The 26788-nt window shown below is 41.2% G+C and overlaps 3 protein-coding genes across 3 annotated transcripts in view; all 3 read right to left on the bottom strand.

The window, feature by feature from the left end:
• Positions 1–2574, bottom strand: part of mahj (LisH and WD40 domain-containing protein mahjong) — a 42212-nt gene extending 39638 nt beyond the window's left edge. The window contains exon 1 of the mRNA XM_073085144.1: positions 2089–2574. Coding sequence (XP_072941245.1) covers positions 2089–2186 — 98 coding nt within the window. The 5' untranslated portion in view covers positions 2187–2574. The remainder of the gene's footprint in view (positions 1–2088) is intronic.
• The window catches only part of LOC140751252 (uncharacterized), a 110269-nt gene that overhangs the window by 28017 nt on the left and 55464 nt on the right, over positions 1–26788 (bottom strand). The window lies entirely within an intron of this gene.
• Positions 7284–26732, bottom strand: Golgin104 (coiled-coil domain-containing protein 186). Its single transcript, XM_073085220.1, has 14 exons — positions 24920–26732; positions 24162–24374; positions 23777–23896; positions 23032–23140; positions 22326–22480; positions 21452–21561; positions 20865–21024; positions 19079–19216; positions 18374–18475; positions 17807–17903; positions 16164–16249; positions 10965–11177; positions 9431–9577; positions 7284–8371 (listed from the first exon to the last, which is right to left on the bottom strand). The coding sequence occupies exons 1-14, from the start codon at positions 26576–26578 to the stop codon at positions 8297–8299; spliced, it is 3384 nt and encodes a 1127-aa protein (XP_072941321.1). The 5' UTR covers positions 26579–26732; the 3' UTR covers positions 7284–8296.

Genomic DNA, 26788 nt, shown 5'->3' with positions numbered 1-26788 from the left:
ACTTTAGTCCCCAGGAATGGCAATGCATCTGTGATGGGCTTCAAATAAAACCTAATCCTTATGGAGTAATCAACTCCATAAGAATCACATATCATCAGGTGGAGTATGTATGTTTTAACTACTTAAATCTTATAAATAAAAAACAAATATTATTTAACACATTTTTGTTAAATATATTTTTTATATTTCTTCATTATACAGATAACAGATAAACTTTATTTAAAGTTTATTTTAGTGCCAACCCTATTTATATCAGATAATGGTAGAAATTGCACAATATTATATAATCTGAACATGTGTGAACATGTCCTAATTACCACATGTCCGAACATGACTCATGCTATATGAAATACACTACATGTGGTCTGAGATATAGTTATTTATAGTAATTACAGTCAAAAATAAGGATGAAATTAATTAATAAATTACAATTATAATTACATTTGAATTTAGGCTTAAGGATGAAATTGTGTCTATTACAATCAATTTGAATTAATTTGCCATCAACCTATTACTGTCCCACTGCTGGGCACGGGTCTCCTCTCAGAATGAGAAGGATTAGGCCATAGTCCACCGCACTGGCCAAGTGCGTATTGGTAGACTTCACATACCTTTGAGAACTTTTTTTTAAAGATCTCTCAGTTATGCAGGTTTCCTCACTATGTCGTCTTCAGTATTTAAGCAAATAAAAAGTAATATCTAATATGTGCATAATTTTGAAAAATCAGAGGTACATGCCTGGTATTCAAACCTCAGAATCCTCATTAGAGAGGTCGAGTTTCAATTTCTAGGTTTGACGCAAAAGTAATTAATTGCACACCTCATAATGGGAAAGGCTTAGAGTAGTGCTCTATGCCAAACATAACTTTACATTTCTTTTATAATATAGGAGTACCAGACGAGCATACAGTCCATCTGATGATAAGTGGCTACTGCCGCCCATGGACATCTGTGATCAACCCCAGATAGGATTAGATTCCTACCTAATGTCGGCTATTGATGCTACGCTACCCCTTAGGACTAAACTGAAACACCTCGGAAAAGTATATCTCCCTTACCACACCCTTCAAATCACAACACAGCAGCACTTAACCCTGCTGTTATTAGGTAGAAATAGGTGTGTCGCCTGAGTCGAACTACATAGGGTCCTATGCCTAGCATGCTTTATGGAAGGGCTACATGAATTTGATTCAACATCAATTCCATCTACTCTCTATGTTCACAGTGAGGGATACCATCATGTATCCAAATTCTTACAATATCAAACCAAAAACTAGTTCATATAATTCAGAGGGCGGTGACCTCATTCAGGTGGGACTGTAAATAGACCTAATATTTAAGGGCATATGGATAGAAACCAACTAATTAAAATATTGATAAAAATATAAAATATGTGATAAAGGGGTCATGATCTCCCCAAAACCATCGAGTTAGACTCGCACTCAAATTTAACCAAATTCGCCTGTGACCCAAAATCCAAACTATCCAATCCAAAATCAAACCCAAAATCTGATGCTAGGCACCTGCACCTGCACGATTGCACCTGCTCTAAATATTGACATTTATTTCAATATGTTCACAAACTTGCATTCCTACACCATCAAGATTATGTTTTCTGCGATACGAGGAGCTATCACTTCATATTAGTAAATAATTGCAACAATTACAACTAGTTGCTAACCTACATTTGTGTAGAATTTTCTAGAACAGAATAAACAACAATTATGAAAGTCATACAACTCTTACTAGTTTCACTCCGGAGGCATCACCGCTATACCTATTGCTGGTTCATAACAGCAGTGTTAAGCGCTGCTGTGATCTGGTTTGAAGTGTGGTAAGGGACATACTTTTAAAGCATTTCAACTTAGTCTTCAAGGGTACTGTGGTATGATCCAGATGGAACTCCAACCTAGCCGGTGCTGATTTAAAATGGCCATATAACAGGGACCACATACCATCAGATGGCCCACATCCTCGCTTGCGACTTGTATATTATAAAACAAAATATGTATTTTTCGTAACATTACAAATACAGCCGGTGTCTACAACCATATTTTTCGTGCAAATCTGGTAGTTTGAAAGTCTCACCTGGTCAATGTGGGTATGGGGTCGTAATTCGCTGTAGTATGCTGCTCCTCCCATTGTTTCAGCAGCTCAGTCACTTCCTGAGCCGGCGCGGAATCCATCCCGAGGTAATCCAATACAAAATTACGCACAAAATCTCTCCAAGAACCGATATAACCTCACTGTAATAATGTCACTTGTACGACTATCACTGATCACACACTGTTTAGGCGTTACCGCTAATAACCAATTACTTATTGTCACGATGCGTTATTTATTATATTACAATTAAATTCGACCTTATCGCAACATATTGTCTTATGCTTATGCCGCGCTCCATCCGTTTCATCGTGAATTTGTCAATTCAATTGGGCTTTAGGGATGCCAAATATAAAAATTCTTAATAGAACACAATAAAAATAGGAAAGTGAAGAAAACAATTGAAATATTATGAGTTTTGTACAGTAGTTTATTATTTTTATAGAACATAACTATTATTGCGACACCAGACTTGGCGTATATAATATTTGTCAAGCCATGCGTGCGACAGCGACTCTTGACTCTTCACCACAGAATACCTATACTTATAATGAAGCTTTTCGCTAACTTGTTGACGTTTAGTTATAAAATGAATATTCCTGTATAGGTTACTTATTAAACCAAGTTGATTGAATTATCTAACAAGTTACTATATTCTTTGGTTGTATATTGGGCCACATCTAAGATTTTAAATGTCAAGATTATGAAAAGACAATCGATGTAAGAAATATCTATACAGGGTGAATCTCCATAAAGTGCACATATTGAAACAGGTAAAATTAAACCGCATTTTGTCGACAAAAAAAAATATAAAAAAATAAAAAAAATTTTTGGGTTTTACGACCTTTTGAATTTTTTTTTGGGAATTGTGCACCTGAAGTAAATAAATCGCTATAACTTTTAAACTAAGAGGGTTATCAGGTTCAAACAAAAATAACAATGATTGCCAATGATAGGCCGTACTGATCCATGAAAAAAAAAAAACAAAAAAAAATCATCTTCCCTGGAAAAAAATGTCAGATTTAAATTGTTCGTTTATAATATGAAGTCCTTTTTTCTCTATTTACACTTATTAGTAGCAAAAGGATCGAGTTATACAAAATAAAGCAATTGCAAAAAAAAAAAACAATTTTAGGGTTATTTCTTGTATTCGTTTTTATACAAATAATGAATTTGTACATTTCTAAGCTTAATATATGGTCAAACATTGCGATAATTCTACCATTACAGAACGTCATGTCTAGTCCCATCATTAGAGTAGCAGAATACACGTGTGATTGAGACTATTTAATTTGTTATGGCTCGGCCAAGCAGAACGCGTAATTTACATACGCGCGACTGGACGAGAAGTAAGTCCTGACTCAAACATTGAATAAAATCCATTTATCTTTTATCTTTCTTTTAAAAACATATATCGGTTTCGAATACGGTTGCGAATATGGAATTATTTCGGATTATCCAAAAGATTCGGATAATTTCGGTTACGCATTCTATATTTTTAAGGAGTCGAAAGCAAAGAAAATAGATAATAATTTGATTTTATTTATAAAATAACTGAATAACACCAGTTTATTCGAACTAAATCTTTTTATAATAGGTAGTGTGTCATTTAGACTCCGCTTTGTCCGAATCTTTTATACCGGATTTTTTATTTAATAAGATATCCGATAGTTTCGGTCACGGAGCTTTATCCATCCCTGATTTATATGTCTGCTCAACCGGGATTGAACCCAGAATACCATGTCAGAATCGTATCAACTCCACCACGCTGGTTCGTTAAATCATCAACCCATTTGAAAAGGATTAGGTCATAGTCCACCGTGCTGGCCAAGTGCGATTGGTAGACTTCACATAACTTTTTAGATTTCTCAGGTTTCCTCACCAAGTTTTCCTTCACAGTTAAATCAAGTAATCCTTACTAATATTATAAATCCGAAAGTAACTCTGTCTGTCTGGTTGTCTCTTCTTCACGCCTAAACCACTGAACCGATTTTAATGAAATTTTTTACAATGATATCTGAGACCCGGGAAAGGACATAGGATAGTTTTTATCCCGGAAAGCCCACGGGAAAAGGGGATGGCGATCTAAGATCGATTAATCGGAGAATTGATCTTTTGGACCCAAAACATCGATTATTTTAATCGATATTAGTAAGGATTGAATCGTAAACTATGCATTTGATCAAGTGATAATCTTTAGCAAAGTTAAGGTACGAATTTTCAGTTTTATGTATGTTAGTATGTCATATTATTTTCTTTTAAACGCGGGCGAAGCCGCGGGCAAAGAGTAGTCATTTATAATACGCACATAAGTTAAAAAAGTCAGTGGTCGTTTAAAATAAAACTCAAATGAATGCTCAAAATATATTTCGCACAACATAACGATTACATTCCATTAGAATTCCCACTTCACAACAATATTGGTAATACTTCAACATTTCTTAACTATTATTGTAGTATCGACATATTTTTATACGTTTACTAGCTGCACTCTGCGGGTCCACTCGTAAATTATATTCAAAATAACTAACTTTCTGTTAAGTTTTTTATATATAGGAGTAGCAGACGAGCACGCAGTCTACCTGATGGTAAGTTGCTACTTCGGTATGGACATCTGTAATCAACCCCAAATAAGATTAGATTCCAACCTGAGGTCGGCCACAGATGCGCCGCCCCCTGAGGACTAAGCTGGAACGCCTCGGAAAAGTATGTCTCCCTTACCACACCCTTCAAACCAGAACACAGCAGCGCGTAACACTGCTGTTATGAGGCAGAAATAGGAGGGGTAGCAGCGCATCTGTGGCTGACTTCAGGTAGGAATATCTAATCCTATCTCGAGTTGATTACAGATGTCCATGGGCGGCAGGAGCCACTTACCATCAGGTGGACTGCAAGCTCGTCTGCTACTCCCATATTATAAAAAGGTGGACTGTACGCTCAAAATTCTCATACCAAATTTTAAACCACTGCTTACTGCTTCATTTGCAATTTTCCCTTAACAAAAATACATCGATACATACAATAATACTATATGATATATCTAATACCTTACACTCTGCTAATGTACAATAGTTTGATCGAGGAACGTGAAGACTCGGACAGTACCTTCATAACAATGGCACTATGGGATTGCTTTACAAATTATATTGATAAAATCCGCGCCAAACTTCTAGTCCGCTCTGAAGTTGTTGCGCGCAGGTGTAGTCAGAACCAATGCGGTCGAACACAACTACAAGCATATACTTCGTAGCAACGTAAGGGCACACTATAGCCGGGCCATTACGAACGTGCGAGCCGAGTCATAAAAGATGACGTCACATTCCTTTGACGTCACAACTCGATATCGCTAAAGATGCCGCTCGGACGCAGGTAGCTATAATTAAAGGATGCTTTCTTTGACAACTAATGTAATTATACAAAAATATAAATATGGATGTCATTAAAGAACGTTTTAAAATACATCCTTAAAATATTTTGCATTATTTCCTTAACCTTTCCTTGATTACCTGCTATTGACTGTCGACAAATCCGTTTGTTGTTACGCACAACACTAGCAGTGCGAGCGAGAGTTCCGATATGCCCACGAGAGATCTGATAAAAAATGTGAGCCGTCACGGGACGCCTCGCAGATGTGAAACATCGACATTATTTTGTAAAAGTAATATGCAAAAAAGAACATATTGTGATAGGAACTAAATATGTCATAATGATAAAATAAAATATTACGATTTTTTTCCAGATAACGATGACTATTTATTGAATTCGATTGCGCATGGCGACGCGTCGCCACACTACACACACACACACACATGGCGACACACTACTGCATATAGACTGTATATATATACCATCGTATAGCGTCGCCACGGCATGCGTCGCCACGCCAGAAATCGGTTTTACGTGCGGCTATAGATGTTTCACATCAAAAAAACGATTTATGATGCAATTCGCACGTTCGTAATGGCCGGACTATAACGCAGCTACTCGTATGTTCTCGCGGGCGAGAGCGGACAGCGAAGGTTCAAGGAGGCCACGCAGTCATAGTCCAGTTAATATCTACCCAGTTAATTTGCTATTGCGATGCGACTTGTTTCTATATTCAGAGCGGACTATAATATTGGCGCGGAATCTACCAGTGTTCAAATAAAATATATGATTGAAGACTAATATTATAACGGAATTGCATAACGGGTACTTACGATAAGCGGTTTTAATTTCCGCGGCTTCGCGGTGACCTATGATGTAATAACTAAAGATACGTTACTACCTAGGAAAAATTGAAACGTACAAAAAACTAATTGTAGTTTGTCGACTCCAGTCGCTTTCTCGCGGCGTAGTAATTGACACGTATGTCACTGTACACGTTAAACGTCATTATTTTAGTCTTCACAGCCTCAAAATGCCTCAATGCGTAAATGTATAAATTATGCGAAAAAAATAAACAAGCTTCGTGAAATCACATAATAATAAGTAAAATGAAAAACGTGTGTCAATGCGCTCGCGTTTCGCTCACTTTTTTGTGTTGTTTAGTGAGCACGTAACGTATCTATAGATTTTACATGTCATTTCCGAGACCACAATCAATACAAATGCACCAAATATCAGTAATTAGAAATAAAAACCGCGTATTATGAGAGTACCCGTTACATATTAAAATGTCTGAAATAAAATATACAGCGGCGATATATGTTTTCACAGGATTAAAAAAATCAAACTGATAAACATTATTTTTATCTAGAAAATATTTTCCGACAAAAAAGATACAATCGTAACAGAAAGATTAAAAAATGTTTCCGAAACTTGTCAGATGACTTTACGGGGCTTATCAGATGATATTACGGGACACAACCAAGATGAAATTGGTTGTGCAACCATATTTACGTTCAAGAAACATCTTTAAAATAATATTTTAAAACTAAATATAATTACAACCTTACATAAAATATACAACTGAAAATTACATATAAATCATCCCTGTAACTACATTTTTAAACCCGATTTAGAATAGCTATTAAATTTCTTCTTTAACTGTACATTAAAAAATAATTTTCCCCTATTCATTTTTTGGAATATTCATATTTATATAGAATTGTTTAATTTCATATTAATTTAAATAATAATTAAGAAATAATTAAAATAAAATCGAATTACGTATATCTTTTTTGACAAATAAAATAAATATGAAATAAAAAAGCAATTATTTTTAACTTGGCTGATAGTCCTAAATTATCTTTGTCATTTTAACAAAAAAAAAACAGATCTCAATATAATTTCACAATTTCAATAAATAATTTCGAATACAATGTTTTAATTTAACTCTTTTCAATAATTTTAATATTATTTTCATTAATTTATGATATAATTTCTTTTTTTAGTCTTATATGGAATTTACATTTTGAAAACTCTGTTTTAAGGGCGCAAGAAAGATATGGTAAAAATAAAATCTCGTATTCACTGTATACGTATATTTTAGCTATGGATTTTTTGTCCTTTTCTAGCAAAATAGCCCAAACTTGAAGAGTAAATTAAAATGACAAAACAATTAAGTAAATATTTTATAGTAAACGCCGCATGTAATCATCATTTTTTTAAGCTAGATGGCGCTGATTACAATACAATGCAAAAAATATGTGTTACATCAGCGCGCAACTTCGTCCAAAAATAAAATGTACTTTGATCTGTTTTCTTAAACGCACCAAAAGATTTACTTTAATGAATATTAATTCTGTTGTAAGCACCTAAAAATGGAATAATGAAATATACCCAAAGGCTGAAGATGGAACCCTATTACTAAGCCTGCGCGATCTGTCCGTCTGTCATAGAGTTCTATCTCCGGAACCGTAATAGACACTTGGTAGACACTTGAAATTTTCACAAAATATGTATAACGATTCTATGACAATCGGTTATCGCCATGACGCCATGACGACCCGCGTGGCGGAGCGGTCACCATACCGGTCTGACGCGCAAAGGGTCCCGGGTTCGATCCCCGGCCAGACAGATATCTAAATGATGGATTTAGATTTATGTTTCGGGGACAGGGTGTTTGTGTATTTGTCTGTGTGTGTGTCCATGGCACCCACGATACAGGGAATCAGGGGATGAAAGTGCAACAAACAAATTCACATTCGCATTATAATATTAGTTATATCTTTCTTGCACCCCCGAGCTGTTACTATACAATTTTCATGCACTATTTAGTTTCGTTCGTGGCGTTCACTTGTTGCCGTAGCCTCGCGATCTCTTCGCCTAGTGTGTCCATGTTCTCCTGCAACACATACATACATTTGAATTATGTATTAAATAATCAAATAAACAAAATCAAAATGTTTCAGTGCGTAGACATACGTCTCAATTTCGTATTAATGCGAATAATTAAAGAATACAATTTAAAATCACAGCACGTTACTATGACAATTTTTAATGATTCCAATAATACGGTCATGTACGTCTGTAATTAACCCCAGATAGGATTAGATATTCCTACCTGAGGTCGACCACAGATGCGTCCCTACCCCTGAGGACTAAGCTGGAACGCCTCGGAAAAGTATGGCTCCCTTACTCCCTTCAAACCAGAACACAGCAGCTTAACACTGCTGTTATAACAGAAATAGGTGTGGCGGTGATGCCGCCGGAGTCGAACCACAAAGGGTTCTACCACCTATGATTACTGCCCCCTAAGGACATCTGTAATGCAATTCCGAGGAGGATGTAATCGGGAGACATACTTTTTCGAAGCGTTCCAGTATAGTTCTCAACTCCTCAATGGTAGTGGCACATCTTTGGCTACCCTTAAGTAGGAAACTAATCCTGTTTAGGGTTGATTACTGATATTCATGGGCGGCAGTAGCCGCTTGCTATCAGGTGGACTGCATGCTCGTCTGCTACTCTTATATTATATAAAAAAAACCGTAATAAAGTACCAAACTTCTACTACTATTAAAAGTTAGTACCCGCAATACTGTAAATCAGAAATAATGGCGTATCGCCTTTAGAGTAATGTTCTTCAGCAGGTATAGCGTAGCGTAGTCAGTGAGCGCTCACTGCGCGCAATACCTTCAAAGCGGACTACAAGTTTGCCGCGGATAATAGCACGTCTGCTTTATCGTTAGGCTTAACTATAAAACTCCGGTTGCGTTCCTTTGGAGATCCCGGAGTCCTCTACGCAGCGCTGAGGACGGTCACCGGGGGGGTTTTAGTGCGGTAAGAGTCCCACATAATCCGTCGTTGCTCCCACGGCGTCGGGTACCTTTTGAAGGTTTCCCCCTCGTCAACAAAAAAAAAAAAGGCTTAACTATAAAAATACACAAGTCCAACAGCGGTGTACCTTCAGCGTGATGTTCTTCAGCAGCGCGTCCTCGAGCACGGCCTGCATGCGCTTGGCCACCTCCAGCGCCAGCTCCGGCGTCAGGCCGTCCGCGTCCCCGCCCCACAGCGCCGCCATCGCACCGCCGCCTAGCCGAGCTATCTCCTTCTGTATATTATAATGTTAAAGATACATATATAAACTCAATGTAAATTAATTTACTTTTAAATATATCTATGTGTCACTCTTTGAATTGAGCAGTCTGTCTGTCAAGTGTATGTATAATGTAGTGTACAGATTCCAAGTAATATATCGTAACATTTAGTATTTATATTACCATACGATATTATAGAGAAAATGGCGGACGTACAAACTTACATACATAACGATTCAAAACAGAACAGAATAGACTTCAAATTGCTTAAAAATAGATGGATGGTAGACATTTTTTTTATATTTTTCACAAAGCAACCTATACTTTTTTCCTTTTCACGCCTAAAGAAATATATCTTCAAAAAGTGGCTAAAGAACTGTTGTGACTAAGACACCAGAGACAAAACAAAATGAAGTTATAGTAACTATTATTTTTTTGATAGATAAAAGAACTTACCTTCGTCAACTTCCTTGCCGGCTAAAGTCAGCATAAACAATTAAATTCATTAGTCATTGAGGTAAATACATCGGTAATAAATATTTATTAAATATAAGAATTTGTTATGTAATTTGTCTGTAAAATAGTATCGCCTTAGTTTTAGCATAGTACCCTATAATTGACTCATACTTACGAAAGGGGTAAAAGAGTAGAAGAGAGAATAAAAAGGGAGTGTGAGAGAAAGAAAGGTAGGATAGAGGGAGGAGAGTGAGAGCCACTGAACTAAAGTAAAGTAGAAGGATGATGTGTTGTATGTATGAGGATGAGGAATATGGTAATAAATTGGGACCTCCTTGTGTGGTTGGTGTAACAGAAAAAGAGTAAGAGAAGCAGAGAAGAGGGGGAGTGGGGGAAAAAGTTGTGAGAAAGATAGAGAGAGAGAGTCAGAGTAGGGGATAGTGTAAGAATGTAGAAGGTAATAAGGCGAATGTACTTAAGAAGAGTTTATTTCGTGTTGTGGGAGAGTAAGGGAGAGGAATGAGAGAAGGATGAAAGGTAAATTTATGACCCATTCGGAAATATCTCTCGTCATGTGTCCCTGGTCATCTGTTCCCTACGAAGTAGTCATTCTAGAATCTGGTAATAATCGTGAACAAATAGATTCAACTTGCAGTTTATAAAACAATAAGATGTTTATAAAACTTCAATAGCACGATGCAGAGTGCACGTAGCGTCATCTATCGACGAGCTGCGGCAACACAACATACAGCAGCGTGGGCAGCGCGTGCCGCACGTGACGTCACCCCGCGCTCCTCCAGCTAGCGAGACACGGAGCGTCACGTCACCTTGTGCGCGTCGCTGCGGTGCGAGGCGAGCGCGCCGGCGGGCAGCGCGGGCAGCGCGTGCCGCACGTGACGTCACCCCGCGCTCCTCCAGCTAGAGAGACACGGAGCGTCACGTCACCTTGTGCGCGTCGCTGCGGTGCGAGGCGAGCGCGCCGGCGGGCAGCGCGGGCAGCACGTGCCGCAGCAGGCGCGCCTTGCCGCGCAGCTCCGACGTCAGCTGCCGCGCGTGCTCCTCGAGGAACTCGCAACGCTCCGCTCGCCTCGCTGCAGCGCGTTGCAGAGAGACTATACGCTCGATCAGCGCTTGACGCTCGGGGAGGGGACCTGACGGCTGACGAATAAAAGTACGCTTCAATCACGTGATTTTTGTGTAGTTATTTAACATCTACCACCTTCTCAGTCTGGAGGTGATACGTGGTGAGATTTTAGAACCTTCCCCTCGTGGTATATGGATCATCATCAATCAACTATCAAGTTTAGACTAGCCCCTTTGCCTAATATATGGTAAAATTTTAGACTACCCTACCCCTAATATATGGTGACATTTCAAACTACCTCCACCACCTGATTTGATGAGATTTCAGACTACCCACTACCCCTAATAAGGTGAGATTTCAAACTACCCCCACCGCCTGATTTGATGAGATTTCAGACTACCCTCTCTACCTGATTTGATGAGATTTCAGACTACCCCTCCCCCTGATATGGTCAGATTTTACATTACTGCCTCCCCCTGATATATGGTGAGATTTTACATTACTGCCTCCCCCTGATATATGGTGAGATTTGGGATTACTTCCCCCCCTTTGATATATGGTGAGATTTGGGATTACTGCCTCCCCCTGATATATGGTGAGATTTGGGATTACTGCCTCCCCCTGATATATGGTGAGATTTGGGATTACTGCCTCCCCCTGATATATGGTGAGATTTTACATTACTGCCTCCCCCTGATATATGGTGAGATTTGGGATTACTTCCCCCCCTTTGATATATGGTGAGATTTGGGATTACTGCCTCCTGCTGATATATGGTGAGATTTGGGATTACTGCCTCCCCCTGATATATGGTGAGATTTGGGATTACTGCCTCCCCCTGATATATGGTGAGATTTGGGATTACTGCCTCCCCCTGATATATGGTGAGATTTGGGATTACTGCCTCCCCCTGATATATGGTGAGATTTGGGATTACTTCCCCCCCTTTGATATATGGTGAGATTTGGGATTACTGCCTCCTCCTGATATATGGTGAGATTTGGGATTACTGCCTCCCCCTGATATATGGTGAGATTTGGGATTACTGCCTCCCCCTGATATATGGTGAGATTTGGGATTACTGCCTCCCCCTGATATATGGTGAGATTTGGGATTACTGCCTCCCCCTGATATATGGTGAGATTTGGGATTACTTCCCCCCCTTTGATATATGGTGAGATTTGGGATTACTGCCTCCCCCTGATATATGGTGAGATTTGGGATTACTGCCTCCCCCTGATATATGGTGAGATTTTACATTACTGCCTCCCCCTGATATATGGTGAGATTTGGGATTACTTCCCCCCCTTTGATATATGGTGAGATTTGGGATTACTGCCTCCTGCTGATATATGGTGAGATTTGGGATTACTGCCTCCCCCTGATATATGGTGAGATTTGGGATTACTGCCTCCCCCTGATATATGGTGAGATTTGGGATTACTGCCTCCCCCTGATATATGGTGAGATTTGGGATTACTGCCTCCCCCTGATATATGGTGAGATTTGGGATTACTTCCCCCCCTTTGATATATGGTGAGATTTGGGATTACTGCCTCCTCCTGATATATGGTGAGATTTGGGATTACTGCCTCCCCCTGATATATGGTGAGATTTGGGATTACTGCCTCCCCCTGATATATGGTGAGATTTGGGATTACTGCCTCCCCCTGATATATGGTGAGATTTGGGATTACTGCCTCCCCCTGATATATGGTGAGATTTGGGATTACTTCCCCCCCTTTGATATATGGTGAGATTTGGGATTACTGCCTCCCCCTGATATATGGTGAGATTTGGGATTACTGCCTCCCCCTGATATATGGTGAGATTTGGGATTACTGCCTCCCCCTGATATATGGTGAGATTTGGGATTACTGCCTCCCCCTGATATATGGTGAGATTTGGGATTACTTCCCCCCCTTTGATATATGGTGAGATTTGGGATTACTGCCTCCCCCTGATATATGGTGAGATTTGGGATTACTGCCTCCCCCTGATATATGGTGAGATTTGGGATTACTGCCTCCCCCTGATATATGGTGAGATTTGGGATTACTGCCTCCCCCTGATATATGGTGAGATTTTACATTACTGCCTCCTCCTGATATATGGTGAGATTTTACATTACTGCCTCCTCCTGATATATGGTAAGATTTGGGATTACTGCCTCCCCCTGATATATGGTGAGATTTGGGATTACTGCCTCCCCCTGCTATATGGTGAGATTTGGGATTACTGCCTCCCCCTGCTATATGGTGAGATTTTAGATTACTGCCTCCCCCTGATATATGGTGAGATTTGGGATTACTGCCTCCCCCTGATATATGGTGAGATTTGGGATTACTTCCCCCCCTTTGATATATGGTGAGATTTGGGATTACTGCCTCCTCCTGATATATGGTGAGATTTGGGATTACTGCCTCCCCCTGATATATGGTGAGATTTTACATTACTGCCTCCCCCTGATATATGGTGAGATTTGGGATTACTTCCCCCCCTTTGATATATGGTGAGATTTGGGATTACTGCCTCCCCCTGATATATGGTGAGATTTGGGATTACTGCCTCCCCCTGATATATGGTGAGATTTGGGATTACTGCCTCCCCCTGATATATGGTGAGATTTGGGATTACTGCCTCCCCCTGATATATGGTGAGATTTTACATTACTGCCTCCCCCTGATATATGGTGAGATTTGGGATTACTTCCCCCCCTTTGATATATGGTGAGATTTGGGATTACTGCCTCCTGCTGATATATGGTGAGATTTGGGATTACTGCCTCCCCCTGATATATGATGAGATTTGGGATTACTGCCTCCCCCTGATATATGGTGAGATTTGGGATTACTGCCTCCCCCTGATATATGGTGAGATTTGGGATTACTGCCTCCCCCTGATATATGGTGAGATTTGGGATTACTTCCCCCCCTTTGATATATGGTGAGATTTGGGATTACTGCCTCCTCCTGATATATGGTGAGATTTGGGATTACTGCCTCCCCCTGATATATGGTGAGATTTGGGATTACTGCCTCCCCCTGATATATGGTGAGATTTGGGATTACTGCCTCCCCCTGATATATGGTGAGATTTGGGATTACTGCCTCCCCCTGATATATGGTGAGATTTGGGATTACTTCCCCCCCTTTGATATATGGTGAGATTTGGGATTACTGCCTCCCCCTGATATATGGTGAGATTTGGGATTACTGCCTCCCCCTGATATATGGTGAGATTTGGGATTACTGCCTCCCCCTGATATATGGTGAGATTTGGGATTACTGCCTCCCCCTGATATATGGTGAGATTTGGGATTACTTCCCCCCCTTTGATATATGGTGAGATTTGGGATTACTGCCTCCCCCTGATATATGGTGAGATTTGGGATTACTGCCTCCCCCTGATATATGGTGAGATTTGGGATTACTGCCTCCCCCTGATATATGGTGAGATTTGGGATTACTGCCTCCCCCTGATATATGGTGAGATTTGGGATTACTGCCTCCCCCTGATATATGGTGAGATTTTACATTACTGCCTCCTCCTGATATATGGTGAGATTTTACATTACTGCCTCCTCCTGATATATGGTAAGATTTGGGATTACTGCCTCCCCCTGATATATGGTGAGATTTGGGATTACTGCCTCCCCCTGCTATATGGTGAGATTTGGGATTACTGCCTCCCCCTGCTATATGGTGAGATTTTAGATTACTGCCTCCCCCTGATATATAGTGAGATTTGGGATTACTGCCTCCCCCTGATATATGGTGAGATTTGGGATTACTGCCTCCCCCTGATATATGGTGAGATTTTACATTACTGCCTCCTCCTGATATATGGTGAGATTTTACATTACTGCCTCCTCCTGATATATGGTGAGATTTTACATTACTGCCTCCTCCTGATATATGGTGAGATTTTACATTACTGCCTCCTCCTGATATATGGTGAGATTTTACATTACTGCCTCCTCCTGATATATGGTAAGATTTGGGATTACTGCCTCCCCCTGATATATGGTGAGATTTGGGATTACTGCCTCCCCCTGATATATGGTGAGATTTGGGATTACTGCCTCCCCCTGATATATGGTGAGATTTTGGATTGAAAATGTCTAGTTTAACGAAAAATAAACACATACATCATTTACTACAACCTATTAATCTATATATTAGGTACCTACACAATCTAGGTCTAGAAGTAATATCTACTATGCTAGATCTATATTTTTTATGATTATGAACATAATATCAAACCTTTCCAAACACAACGTCGAAAAAACTTGAATATTTTATCTGTGAAATTCAAAAATTACATTTAGATCCTTACCGATGTATTCTCTTCCTAATCGTTGCATGAAAATTGTATAAATTAAGTAAGGGATTATTCAGTTATCACGTAAGAAGTGTTTTAGTAATTGTTAACCCCCTTCCCTCCACCTCGTCTAGCGAAATTAAATAAATATCTCACTCCTTCCTTATTTCCTAAACATTGAGATTAATACCTCCAAAATATTACAAAAAATCTCAAAAAAAAACTTATTTACACACCTCCCTGACCTTCATGTCATCAAATATAATAAAAAATAAATAAATTAGAACACCTCGGATGCCTTACCACACCCTTCATACCAGAACACAGCAGCACTTAACATTGCTGTTATTAACCAAAATTACGTGTGGCGATGGTGTCGCCAGAGTCGAGCCACATAGTGTTCTACTACCTTCAGATACTTTTAAGAATGATAAACTGAAAGTTATTTTATCTCTTTCATTTTAAATTTGCATTTTTATACCATTGCACGTACATATTTACGTATGCATATATAAATCTATGTATGCATACGTAAATCTATGTATGCACACGTATATCTATGTATGCATACATATATCTATGTATGCATACGTAAATCTATGTATGCATACGTACATCTATATATGCATACGTATATCTATGTATGCACGCGTACATCTTTAGTAATTGCGTATGCATATAAAGATGTACGTGTGATCTTTATATGCGTATGATTTACAATGCATGCATATGCTCACCTGCACGTCGGGCAAGGGCTCCGCGTGTCCGTTCTGAAGCCGATCATCTTGCGCGCTCTCCCCACTACTCAACGATGTTATTGAACCTGAAATCAAAGAAAACGTGTCAAAAATAATTTATTGTTTATTTTAACAACATTTACTTCTATAAAAAAGACCTACGATGTTTTTTTTTTAATTAAATGTATTCAATACAATATTTATTATAAAGATTCATTAATACAAGACTTCTACTAACAATAAATTCGAAAACGTATACTCGTATGAACCACATGGACGCATGCGGACATGCATACAGGGTGAATTTTTCAAATAGGCCAAATCCAAAACTATAAGGAATAGCGAAAAATGCTGAAAATAGTTATGAGGCCGTTTTTGACAGAAACTACATCATCAAATTTTATATCATTAAGTTTAGAGATTTGAAACCTTACCCTCCTAACCCCTACCCCTAAGCTGATCTTGAACTGACTTGAAAAATATTCAAACATGACCCTTTTTACGTTGACGTATTTCGATACTATTCCTATTTTGTACCAACCCCCGCCCCTTAACAAAACCCCTACAAGGATGTAGGGTAGACATGCGCAAAACATCACACTATAAAGTAATGTGATGTCAACATTACTTTTTCAGTCAGGTGATATTATTGTGTTCGCGCAGAACTATACAGATGGCTTTGACGCTATAATGCGCAAGAAAACCGCGGCATTGATGAGAGCTGTAAAGGCCACTCACAACACCATTTTCATGGAGGTGCAAAATTAAGCCTCGCCTATGTGGCGGAGCTTTGTGAGAAGGGTTATCAGATAGGAGATAGTTCATTGGTAGCCCTCCACACATAGCTCTATTAGTATATTATTATTATCAATTAGATTGAATTAAATTGAATTGTAATGATTATAATACGTACTAATACTAGATTTAAGTTCTTACTAACACACATGGATCAATGAAATCTGTTAAATTAAATAAATAAAAAAAAATACTCGATAACATTACGCATTACTCGAAACTCAAAAATAAATTACTCATAATTAAATTAAAATAAATTAATTATTAATTAAAAATAATTTACTTCAAAAGATTTGATAACGTTTGTACTTCGACTGTACCATTACTTGTTAGTGTGTTGCACTGCCGTAATATAGACACGTGTCACGATGTGTGTGTGATGTGTGTGAGTAATATCACCCGAGTAATATTACGCGCATCACCTATAGTCTGATTCATAATTAGGTGTCCAAAATGTAAACAAAGGTGTTGTCCTATCAAGAAAATACGTTTCAAATGGTAGTTTCTTATTTTTGACAATATTAAATTAATACAACAATAATAAAATAATAATCTAAATAAATTAAGATCAATTCAAATTTTCTAATATTTATATTACCTCAATTTCGTTACATACAGTAATAATAATAAAAAACAAGGTTTATGGTAGAAAATTAAAATGTGATAATGGTAACACAATCGGAACCCAAGACATTTCTTGTGCAGTCATTTTTAAGTTTTGTAGCTGATGTTATTCATTTTCTTCTTGTTAATTTTGACAGTGACATTTGTTTGTTTACATTTTGGACACCTAATTATGAATCAGACTATAGATACACATGTCTAGTGTAGGGTGTAGGGGAGCTTACCCGTCCTAGTGGAGGGAGCATCGTTGTTGGGTCGCGGTACCTTCGCCTCGAGCTGCTCCACGCGCTTCATTGCGCGCTGGAGTTCACGGTTCAATTCCTGCAAATTTATTACTATGGAATGAAGGAAAATATGTTTACTTACATCAACACTATAATACAAATAAAATTTACAAAAATAAACATAATATTCCGAATATATAATTTTCTCTTTTCGAAACGAAACTTTTTGAAAGTGGTAGAACCGTTTTTGGTTCGATTCCGCTGGCACCACTGTCACACCTATTTCTACACCATAACAGCAGCGTTAAGCGCTGCTGTGTTCTGGTTTGAAGGGTGTGGTAAGGGAGACATACTTTTCCGAGGCGTTCCTTAGTCCTCAGGGTAGCGGCACATCTGTGGCTGACCTGAGGTAGAATTCTAATATTATCTGCATTAGTTTTAGGCAACGCACCTATGGTTGACCACTGGTACGACTCTTAATCTAATCTGGAGTTGATTATTGATGTCCATGGGCGGCAATACCCACTTACGATCAACAACTTCTATACTATAAAAGAAGTATCATACCTTTATGGCACTAGCGTGTTTCTTCTTCAAAACGCTATTCTCCCCTTTCTCCCACTCCAACTTCTTGCTCAAGTCCGCAGCTTCTTCTGTTAGCTCTGCGACCTGCAAATGAATTGATTATAATATAATAATTTCATTACAATTTATTAATTGATTGATTATTTATAACATATGATAAATAATAATAATTATTAGTGCGCCTTTTTTGGAAAATCCACCCCTAAGGGGCTCAATTAGGTATTGAAAATTTGTTTTAAAATCTATGAAGCCAATGCTATGATATTTTGTATTTGATTTTTTAAACAGAAATTATGCAACATCTATTTTGTCGTCATTGGAACATCAACTCCTAAGAGAGTAAATTAGGGGTTGAAAATCAGTCAATGTTGAAGCGAAAAGTATGAAAATTTACAATAGTTTTTTTAATAGAAAATATATTATTCATTATTAAGTCAATACCAAAATCAACTCCTAACGGACTGAAATGTGGTTCGGTGAATATTGTATTATTATTTCATTTTATAATTTACGCATTGCGCACGACTTCGTACGTGAGCAAATGAATAATGACAATTGAACACGTGTTGCAGTTATGTTATTGCAACCTGATGTTTTCACGGCATTATGCATTGACAAAAATGTTGCTTAAAACTATTTGTTGGGCTGTAATACATAAAGAAGCGTTTACATCAATGAAACCCGTACCTTCCTAGCGAGCACTCTGCTCTCCCTGTTCCGTCTCTCCGCCTCCTCCTCGCAAGCGGTCCTCAGCTTAGTACACTCAGCCTCTAATGACGTCACTTGTTCCCGGAGGGACGCGTTGTCTGCTGCTAGCGCTTGTGCCTGAAAATACAATGAAGTTTATGTGCATGTGTATGTGTATTGTGTGGTATAGGAAGTGTGTTGACACACATACACCTTCTGACACTATACAGTGACACTCTATATAGTGAGCTTTATTATGAATATCTATGTATTTATATATTTCTCGACGGTTCGCGAGTACCTGTGCGGCGCAGTGTCGCTGCGGTACCTGTGCGGCACAGTGTCGCTGCGGTACCTGTGCGGCGCAGTGTCGCTGCGGTACCTGTGCGGCGCAGTGTCGCTGCGGTACCTGTGCGGCGCAGTGTCGCTGCGGTACCTGTGCGGCGCAGTGTCGCTGCGGTACCTGTGCGGCGCAGTGTCGCTGCGGTACCTGTGCGGCGCAGTGTCGCTGCGGTACCTGTGCGGCGCAGTGTCGCTGCGGTACCTGTGCGGCGCAGTGTCGCTGCGGTACCTGTGCGGCGCAGTGTCGCTGCGGTACCTGTGCGGCGCAGTGTCGCTGCGGTACCTGTGCGGCGCAGTGTCGCTGCGGTACCTGTGCGGCGCAGTGTCGCTGCGGTACCTGTGCGGCGCAGTGTCGCTGCGGTACCTGTGCGGCGCAGTGTCGCTGCGGTACCTGTGCGGCGCAGTGTCGCTGCGGTACCTGTGCGGCGCAGTGTCGCTGCGGTACCTGTGCGGCGCAGTGTCGCTGCGGTACCTGTGCGGCGCAGTGTCGCTGCGGTACCTGTGCGGCGCAGTGTCGCTGCGGTACCTGTGCGGCGCAGTGTCGCTGCGGTACCTGTGCGGCGCAGTGTCGCTGCGGTACCTGTGCGGCGCAGTGTCGCTGCGGTACCTGTGCGGCGCAGTGTCGCTGCGGTACCTGTGCGGCGCAGTGTCGCTGCGGTACCTGTGCGGCGCAGTGTCGCTGCGGTACCTGTGCGGCGCAGTGTCGCTGCGGTACCTGTGCGGCGCAGTGTCGCTGCGGTACCTGTGCGGCGCAGTGTCGCTGCGGTACCTGTGCGGCGCAGTGTCGCTGCGGTACCTGTGCGGCGCAGTGTCGCTGCGGTACCTGTGCGGCGCAGTGTCGCTGCGGTACCTGTGCGGCGCAGTGTCGCTGCGGTACCTGTGCGGCGCAGTGTCGCTGCGGTACCTGTGCGGCGCAGTGTCGCTGCGGTACCTGTGCGGCGCAGTGTCGCTGCGGTACCTGTGCGGCGCAGTGTCGCTGCGGTACCTGTGCGGCGCAGTGTCGCTGCGGTACCTGTGCGGCGCAGTGTCGCTGCGGTACCTGTGCGGCGCAGTGTCGCTGCGGTACCTGTGCGGCGCAGTGTCGCTGCGGTACCTGTGCGGCGCAGTGTCGCTGCGGTACCTGTGCGGCGCAGTGTCGCTGCGGTACCTGTGCGGCGCAGTGTCGCTGCGGTACCTGTGCGGCGCAGTGTCGCTGCGGTACCTGTGCGGCGCAGTGTCGCTGCGGTACCTGTGCGGCGCAGTGTCGCTGCGGTACCTGTGCGGCGCAGTGTCGCTGCGGTACCTGTGCGGCGCAGTGTCGCTGCGGTACCTGTGCGGCGCAGTGTCGCTGCGGTACCTGTGCGGCGCAGTGTCGCTGCGGTACCTGTGCGGCGCAGTGTCGCTGCGGTACCTGTGCGGCGCAGTGTCGCTGCGGTACCTGTGCGGCGCAGTGTCGCTGCGGTACCTGTGCGGCGCAGTGCGCGGCGGCGGCGCGCTGCGCGACGTGCTGCGCGGTGAGGTGCGCGGCGTGCTCGAGCGCGGCGGCCTCACGTCGCGCGCATGTCTCCGCGCGTGCTCGTTCGCCGCCCAACGCCTCCTCGGCCACACGTGCGCGCTCCGTCTCCCTGCGGAACGTATTGAGTAGAAATGTTTTGGTATTCGACGAGTGAAGACGAATACGCGCGAATATATGTATGTAAATGAAATACTCCATTGTATTTGGTACTTGCCACAAATATCTCTATAAACTTTCGTATATCCCCGAAAAAGAGAACAAATGGATTCTAGGTGGACAAAAAACAGGCGGACAAAATAAGGACATAAAGTATAGGTCGAAGCTGCAGTAAAACACTATTTTGTAGGACTCGAAGAATCTCTCGAAGAAAGAAGGCATCGAAGCAGATGGAAGAACTGCATAGACCTTAATGGAAATTACGTCGAAAAATATAAACTTTTTTGGGCGATTTTTTTTTTTGTTTTTCTTGGCTAGGCCGCGAACTTTTCAATCCACCCCCATACTTCTTTTTAAGATCAATATAACAACAGCAGTACCTCTGCAACTGCGTACTGAGCGTGTCAGCAAGTGCCGCCCGCGCTCTTAACGCCGCCAGCTCAGCCGCCTCCTCCTCTAACCTCAGGTTACTCTCCTTCAACTCCTCCACCTGACATCAAAATAAACAAAATGTATAGAAATCAGAAATAGAAATGTCACCAAAAACATCATTTTTGACTATAATATTTTATATAGCAACTTAGAGGACTATATTACAACTACAACGTTTGTCTTTCTTTTTCCACACGCAAACCAGAAAGCAGCTGTGCTACACTGCTGTTATGAGGCAAAAATCAGTGTGGTGGTTGTGCCTAAAGTCGGTGGATTCTACCGGTAGTATACTCCGTGCCAAACTGCTAGTCCACTCTGAAGTTGTTGCGAGCAGGTGTAGTCATACAATTTGCTATGGCGACGCGATTCATTTCTATATTCAGAGCGGACTAACAATTATACGCGGACTATACTTTTTTTTTTCTCGAGGGGGAAACCTTAAAAGGTTCCCAACGACGTGGGAGCGACGCCGGGTTATGTGGGATTTTTACCGCACTAAAACCCCCCGGTGGCCGTCCTCGGCGCTTGTTGGAGAACTCCGGGATCTCCAACGGAACACAACCGGAGTCCTCCAAGCGCGATGCCCAGATCGGGCTCTACCCTGGGGGAGCAGTTTTCGCTCCTCCCACACCCTGTAGTGTTTACGACGCTATGCGACCACACATACCGCCGTCCTTCCCGAGGTCGCTGTCCGGGCGGTGCGAGCTCCCACTCTTGCCGCCCGCAACCCCGGAAGCCCCCTATTAGTCGCCTCTTACGACAGGCAGGGGATACCGTAGCTCTATTCTAGTCCCGGGACTACAGGGACAACGCGGACTATACCTGTGCGGAGGTGCGAGCGAGAGCCTCCCTAGCGTCGTCCCGCTCTTTCCTGCAGGTGTCCAGCTGCTGAGTGCTGCTACTCCAGCGTTTCTCTAGCTCTTCCTTCTCGTGACGACAGAGGATCAATGCCGCTTGACTCTCTTTCAACTCCGCTTCTGTAAATAAAAGACACATAAATAAAAATTGAATTGTCAGTTTGTCATGGTGCCAAATTTGAAGATAGAACCTAGTGCAGTTCTCCAACTCCATATGTGTGCATATTTACATCTTTTAAAAAGTAAATATTATATATTTTATTTATTTATTTATTTATTTAAACAGAGACATACATTACATTATATACATTTAAAAAAGTGGTACATAGAATAAATATTTATGTTGGAGTGTGGACGAGATTAGAAATTAATTATCACTTGTTTAAACGGTGAAAGAAAACATTTTGAGGAAACCTGCATACCTGAGAGATTTATAAAAAAATATCACAAAGGTATGTGAAGTCGATCAATACGCACTTGGCCAGCGCGGTGGACTATGCCCTAATCCTTCTCATTCTGAGAGGAGACCCGTGCAGCAGTGGGACTGTAATGGGTTGATGATGATGATGATGGAGGAGATGTATGGAGTTGGCACACGATACAAATTATACTCCGGCGGCACCACCGTCACCTCTATTTCTGCATAACAGCAGTGTTAAGAGTTTTATTACCGAATTGTTTCGCCTTAGCAGAGTCGGTGGCGTTGACCGCAGCGGTCTCCCGCGCTGCTTCTAACTCCGCGACCTGCTGGGATAACTTCTCAGCACGTTCTGAACTCTCCTGAAAACATATAATACAGACCACTTTCAGGTTTTTCTGTAACACTTAGTTCGGCATTATAACAGCTGTAAGCTCAGACTAGCTTAGATACTAGATTGACGACCCGCGTGGCGGAGCGGTCACCATGCCGGTCTGACGCGCAAAGGGTCCCTTGTTCGATCCCCGGCCAGACAGATATCTAAATGATGAATTTAGATTTATGTTTCTGGGTCTGGGTGTTTGTGTATCTGTCTATGTGTGTCCATGGCACCCACGACACAGGGAATCCTAGTGTGGGGCTGTGAGTGTAGAAAGCGTTTATTTATTCATTTATTATTAAATACTAGATACTATATAAATGAACTTTTAGGTTTAACTCTGCCAACACCACCGTCACACCTATTTCTGCCTCATAACAGCAGTGTTAAGCGCTGCTGTGTTCTGCTTTGAAGGGTGTGGTAAGGGAGACATACTTGTCCGAGGCGTTCCAGCTTAGTCCGGAAGAGTAGCGGCGCCCGTGTGCCCGACCTCAGGTAAAAATAAAATACTATCCGCGGTAGATTACAGATGTCCATGGGCGGCAGTAGCCTTACCATCAGTAGCATACTCGTCTGCTACTCCTATACTGTAAAAAACCTGTGAACTCTCCATCCTCACCTTATAAGCATCCATCTCAACCCGTAGCTTACTCTGCGTCCACTTCAGCCGGCCGTCCAGTTCTCGTAACTCCTCGCGAAGTTTCGCTGTCTCCATCTCACTGGTCTTCAGCTCATGGCACTGGAACATATAAACCATATCCGTGAGTACAGTCCTAAGGGAGAAGGCAGTGATACTTTTTTATAAGATACTAGTAGTGTTCGCGGCTTCGCCCACGTTTTAAAAAAGTAACATGACATATTTATAACTGAAAATTTGTATATACATTGGAATGACAGTGGCGTCATTTGTCCCGGGATGACCATAGCCGCTCTTTCTCCTCCCACTCACCCTTGACTACTTCTATAGATAATTGACGTTTGAGGTAACATGTTAACATCAATACCTTATCATCATACAGCTGACAGATCCTCTCGCGCTCGTCTCTAGCGGAGCGCAGCTTGCCGTTGAGCAGCTCCCGCTCCGCGACCGCAGCCCGCTCACCCTTGGCCGCCGCCTCCGCCACCCGCTTCGCTTCGATAGCGGCACACTCCACGCTCGCGTAGCGCATCACCGCTATGTCCTTCTCTTTGTGGGCTTGTTCAGCGCGTTTGCACATCTGGAATCATACAAAAAATGTCTAATTAACTGGGGAATAAAAACAAAAACTCTACACCCTCACTGCGACTGCTCGAAAATATAGCCTATGTTACTCTCAAAACTTGACAAAACGAATGAAACAAACATCACCATCCACAGTCAGATAAATGTATATTCAGAAATATTGTTCTAACATGTTGCATCTACAAGGGGTTTAAATAAAGCAGATAAAGCAATACTATAACATTCAACTCATAAAAAACTGTATACAATTATTGTGTTATTTCAACATAAAATGAATACATTTTTTTGGTGTTTTGGCAAAAATAATCCATTGATTTATTTCAAAAATTGACAGATAAAATTCGACACCATAAACTTAGCTAATAATAGCAAATAAAATGTAGCAAGGGTTTTTTTACATATTAACATGTTTGTGTCATTTTAATGTATTTAAATCCATTCAGCCCTGCTGCTGGGCGTGCCAAAGAATGAGACATACATGTACATATGCTCAAAAAACATTACCCGCCACAGGCGATAAAAAAATAGAATTAAATTTACCAAATCAACTTTAGCCTCCAACTCCTTAAAGGTCTGATCTTTGGCCTGTAACTCATCCATCTGCTGTTTGACACGATCACGTAAAGCCGCATTCTCTTTCCGTTGCTCCGCCAGCACTCGTTCCAATGACTCTATTTGCAGCTTCGTTAAGTCCTTATCTGTCTCTTCATCTGTAACACTTTGGGTAACGGAGTCTTCTGTATTTGTTTTATTCTCAGGACTTGGCTCTGTGTGTGTGGGTTCAGGTACATTGTCTTCGAAGATATCGTTCATAACTTTTCCGTTAACCGGTTTAATACTTTTCACGGGCATTTTAACGGAAACTCGTTGGCTATTGTACGCATTCTTTAAGCTGCCACTTACTGACGAGAATATACCATGGACACTCTTCGCAATGCTCCCTAAGTCTTGCGATAGAAGTTCTTTAGGAATCCGTGCGTAATTCGCAGGATTGGTTAATGATTGTGGTGTCTCATTAACGATCTTCTGTGTCGCTTTAACTTTGTTCTTCTGGTTCGTAAATTCGGATAGAATTTGTTCGGTATTCAAGTCTTTTGTACTGGAAGTAGAGCTGGATGGTATAGTAACATTTTTATCCATAATAGAAATGTTTTCGGCACTACGACTATATGGAGATTTGGTTTCATTTATAGTATTAGTTTGAATGTGGTCAGTCAAGCTCATAGTTGACATTGTAAGGGCACTTTTAGCTTCCATTTTTAAATTTTGCCCCTCATTACTAATAATATCATCACTGGTACTTAAATTTTCTGTTTTCAAATTTAGAACATTTTGAGACTCGGTCCGTTGAGAACCAAGTTCCAAATTTGAATTTTCAACTGGTGTTTTTGATTTCTCTACATTTTCCAGATTATGTGGTTGTGGTACATTTTCTAGCGCTAGATTATTATTAGTAACTAGAATTATGTTTTCATTTTGAGTTTGTATCTTTTGGAAATCAAGTTCTAAATTTGAATTTTCAACTGGTGATTCTGATTCTTCAATATTTTCCAATATGCCTGATTGAGATACATTTTCCGTTGCTAAATCGTTATTTGGCGATAAAATTTGGTTGTTTTCATTGTGTTGGGAATCAAGTTTTAAATTTAAATTTTCCACGGGTGTTTCAGATTTCTCTATATGTTCCAATTTATCTGGCTGAAGTTCAATTTCTGGTACTAAATCATTATCAGTATCTAATATTTGGTTGTTTTCTATACTTTGTATAATATTAGCCTCATTTGTCTCATTGATACTTATTAATTCAGTTTCACTATTTCCTAATAATTCTTCACTGTGTAAATTGTCCTTATATTTATCGGCAATATTATCTATAATGTCATTTTTAATCGGAGAACTGTCTGCAGGAAGTGGACTTCCGGAATTTTTAGAGGAAAGCGACTCCGATAGGGACTTTGATAGACTATCATCATTCAAACCAAGATCTACGGAGCTCGCTCTGTCGTTCGAAATAGGGCTTTCCGAGTGTTTTGTGGGGGATACCTCGGAGTCGGAGAGCGTAGGACACGACACAGAGGCTGTATCTAGCGTCTCAGCCCCAGAATCAGGTGATATACCGCCGTGTAACACATTCTCTTTCATTGATATGTCGACGTTAACTTCCGTACGAACGCTAGTAACGCCCGCGTCCAGCGACATTATAACTTTCTACACCAGTTTTTCACGGTTCAAAAATTCCGATTCCCCGTCGGGGGAAGGAAAAGCCATCAGGAAACAGAATTTAATATTTTTAGCAACAAAAATAAACATTTAACGTCTGACTCTGACGTTTGATGCACTTACAATTTTTGCATATTACAGCTGGCAACACTTATGTTATAATGACCTTGTCATAATATATTATTATTT

This window comes from Epargyreus clarus, unplaced genomic scaffold (assembly GCF_041222505.1).
Source record: "Epargyreus clarus isolate Ecla_fem2 unplaced genomic scaffold, WU_Ecla_fem_2.2 ptg000022l, whole genome shotgun sequence".
Classification (NCBI taxonomy): domain Eukaryota; kingdom Metazoa; phylum Arthropoda; class Insecta; order Lepidoptera; family Hesperiidae; genus Epargyreus; species Epargyreus clarus.
Note: the sequence above shows the minus strand (reverse complement) of the source record. Positions and strands in the feature narration are given on the sequence as shown.

Bases quoted from the DNA above. Each gene is read 5' to 3' on its own strand.
- Golgin104 (XM_073085220.1), bottom strand. From the start codon at position 26,578: ATGTCGCTGGACGCGGGCGTTACTAGCGTTCGTACGGAAGTTAACGTC. The intron at 22,481-23,031 runs GTAATAAAACTC...TTTTATTTACAG, and splicing joins TGCTAAGGCGAAACAATTCG to AAGCGGAGTTGAAAGAGAGT. The intron at 11,178-16,163 runs GTGAGCATATGC...TTTATTCGTCAG, and splicing joins AGCCCTTGCCCGACGTGCAG to CCGTCAGGTCCCCTCCCCGA.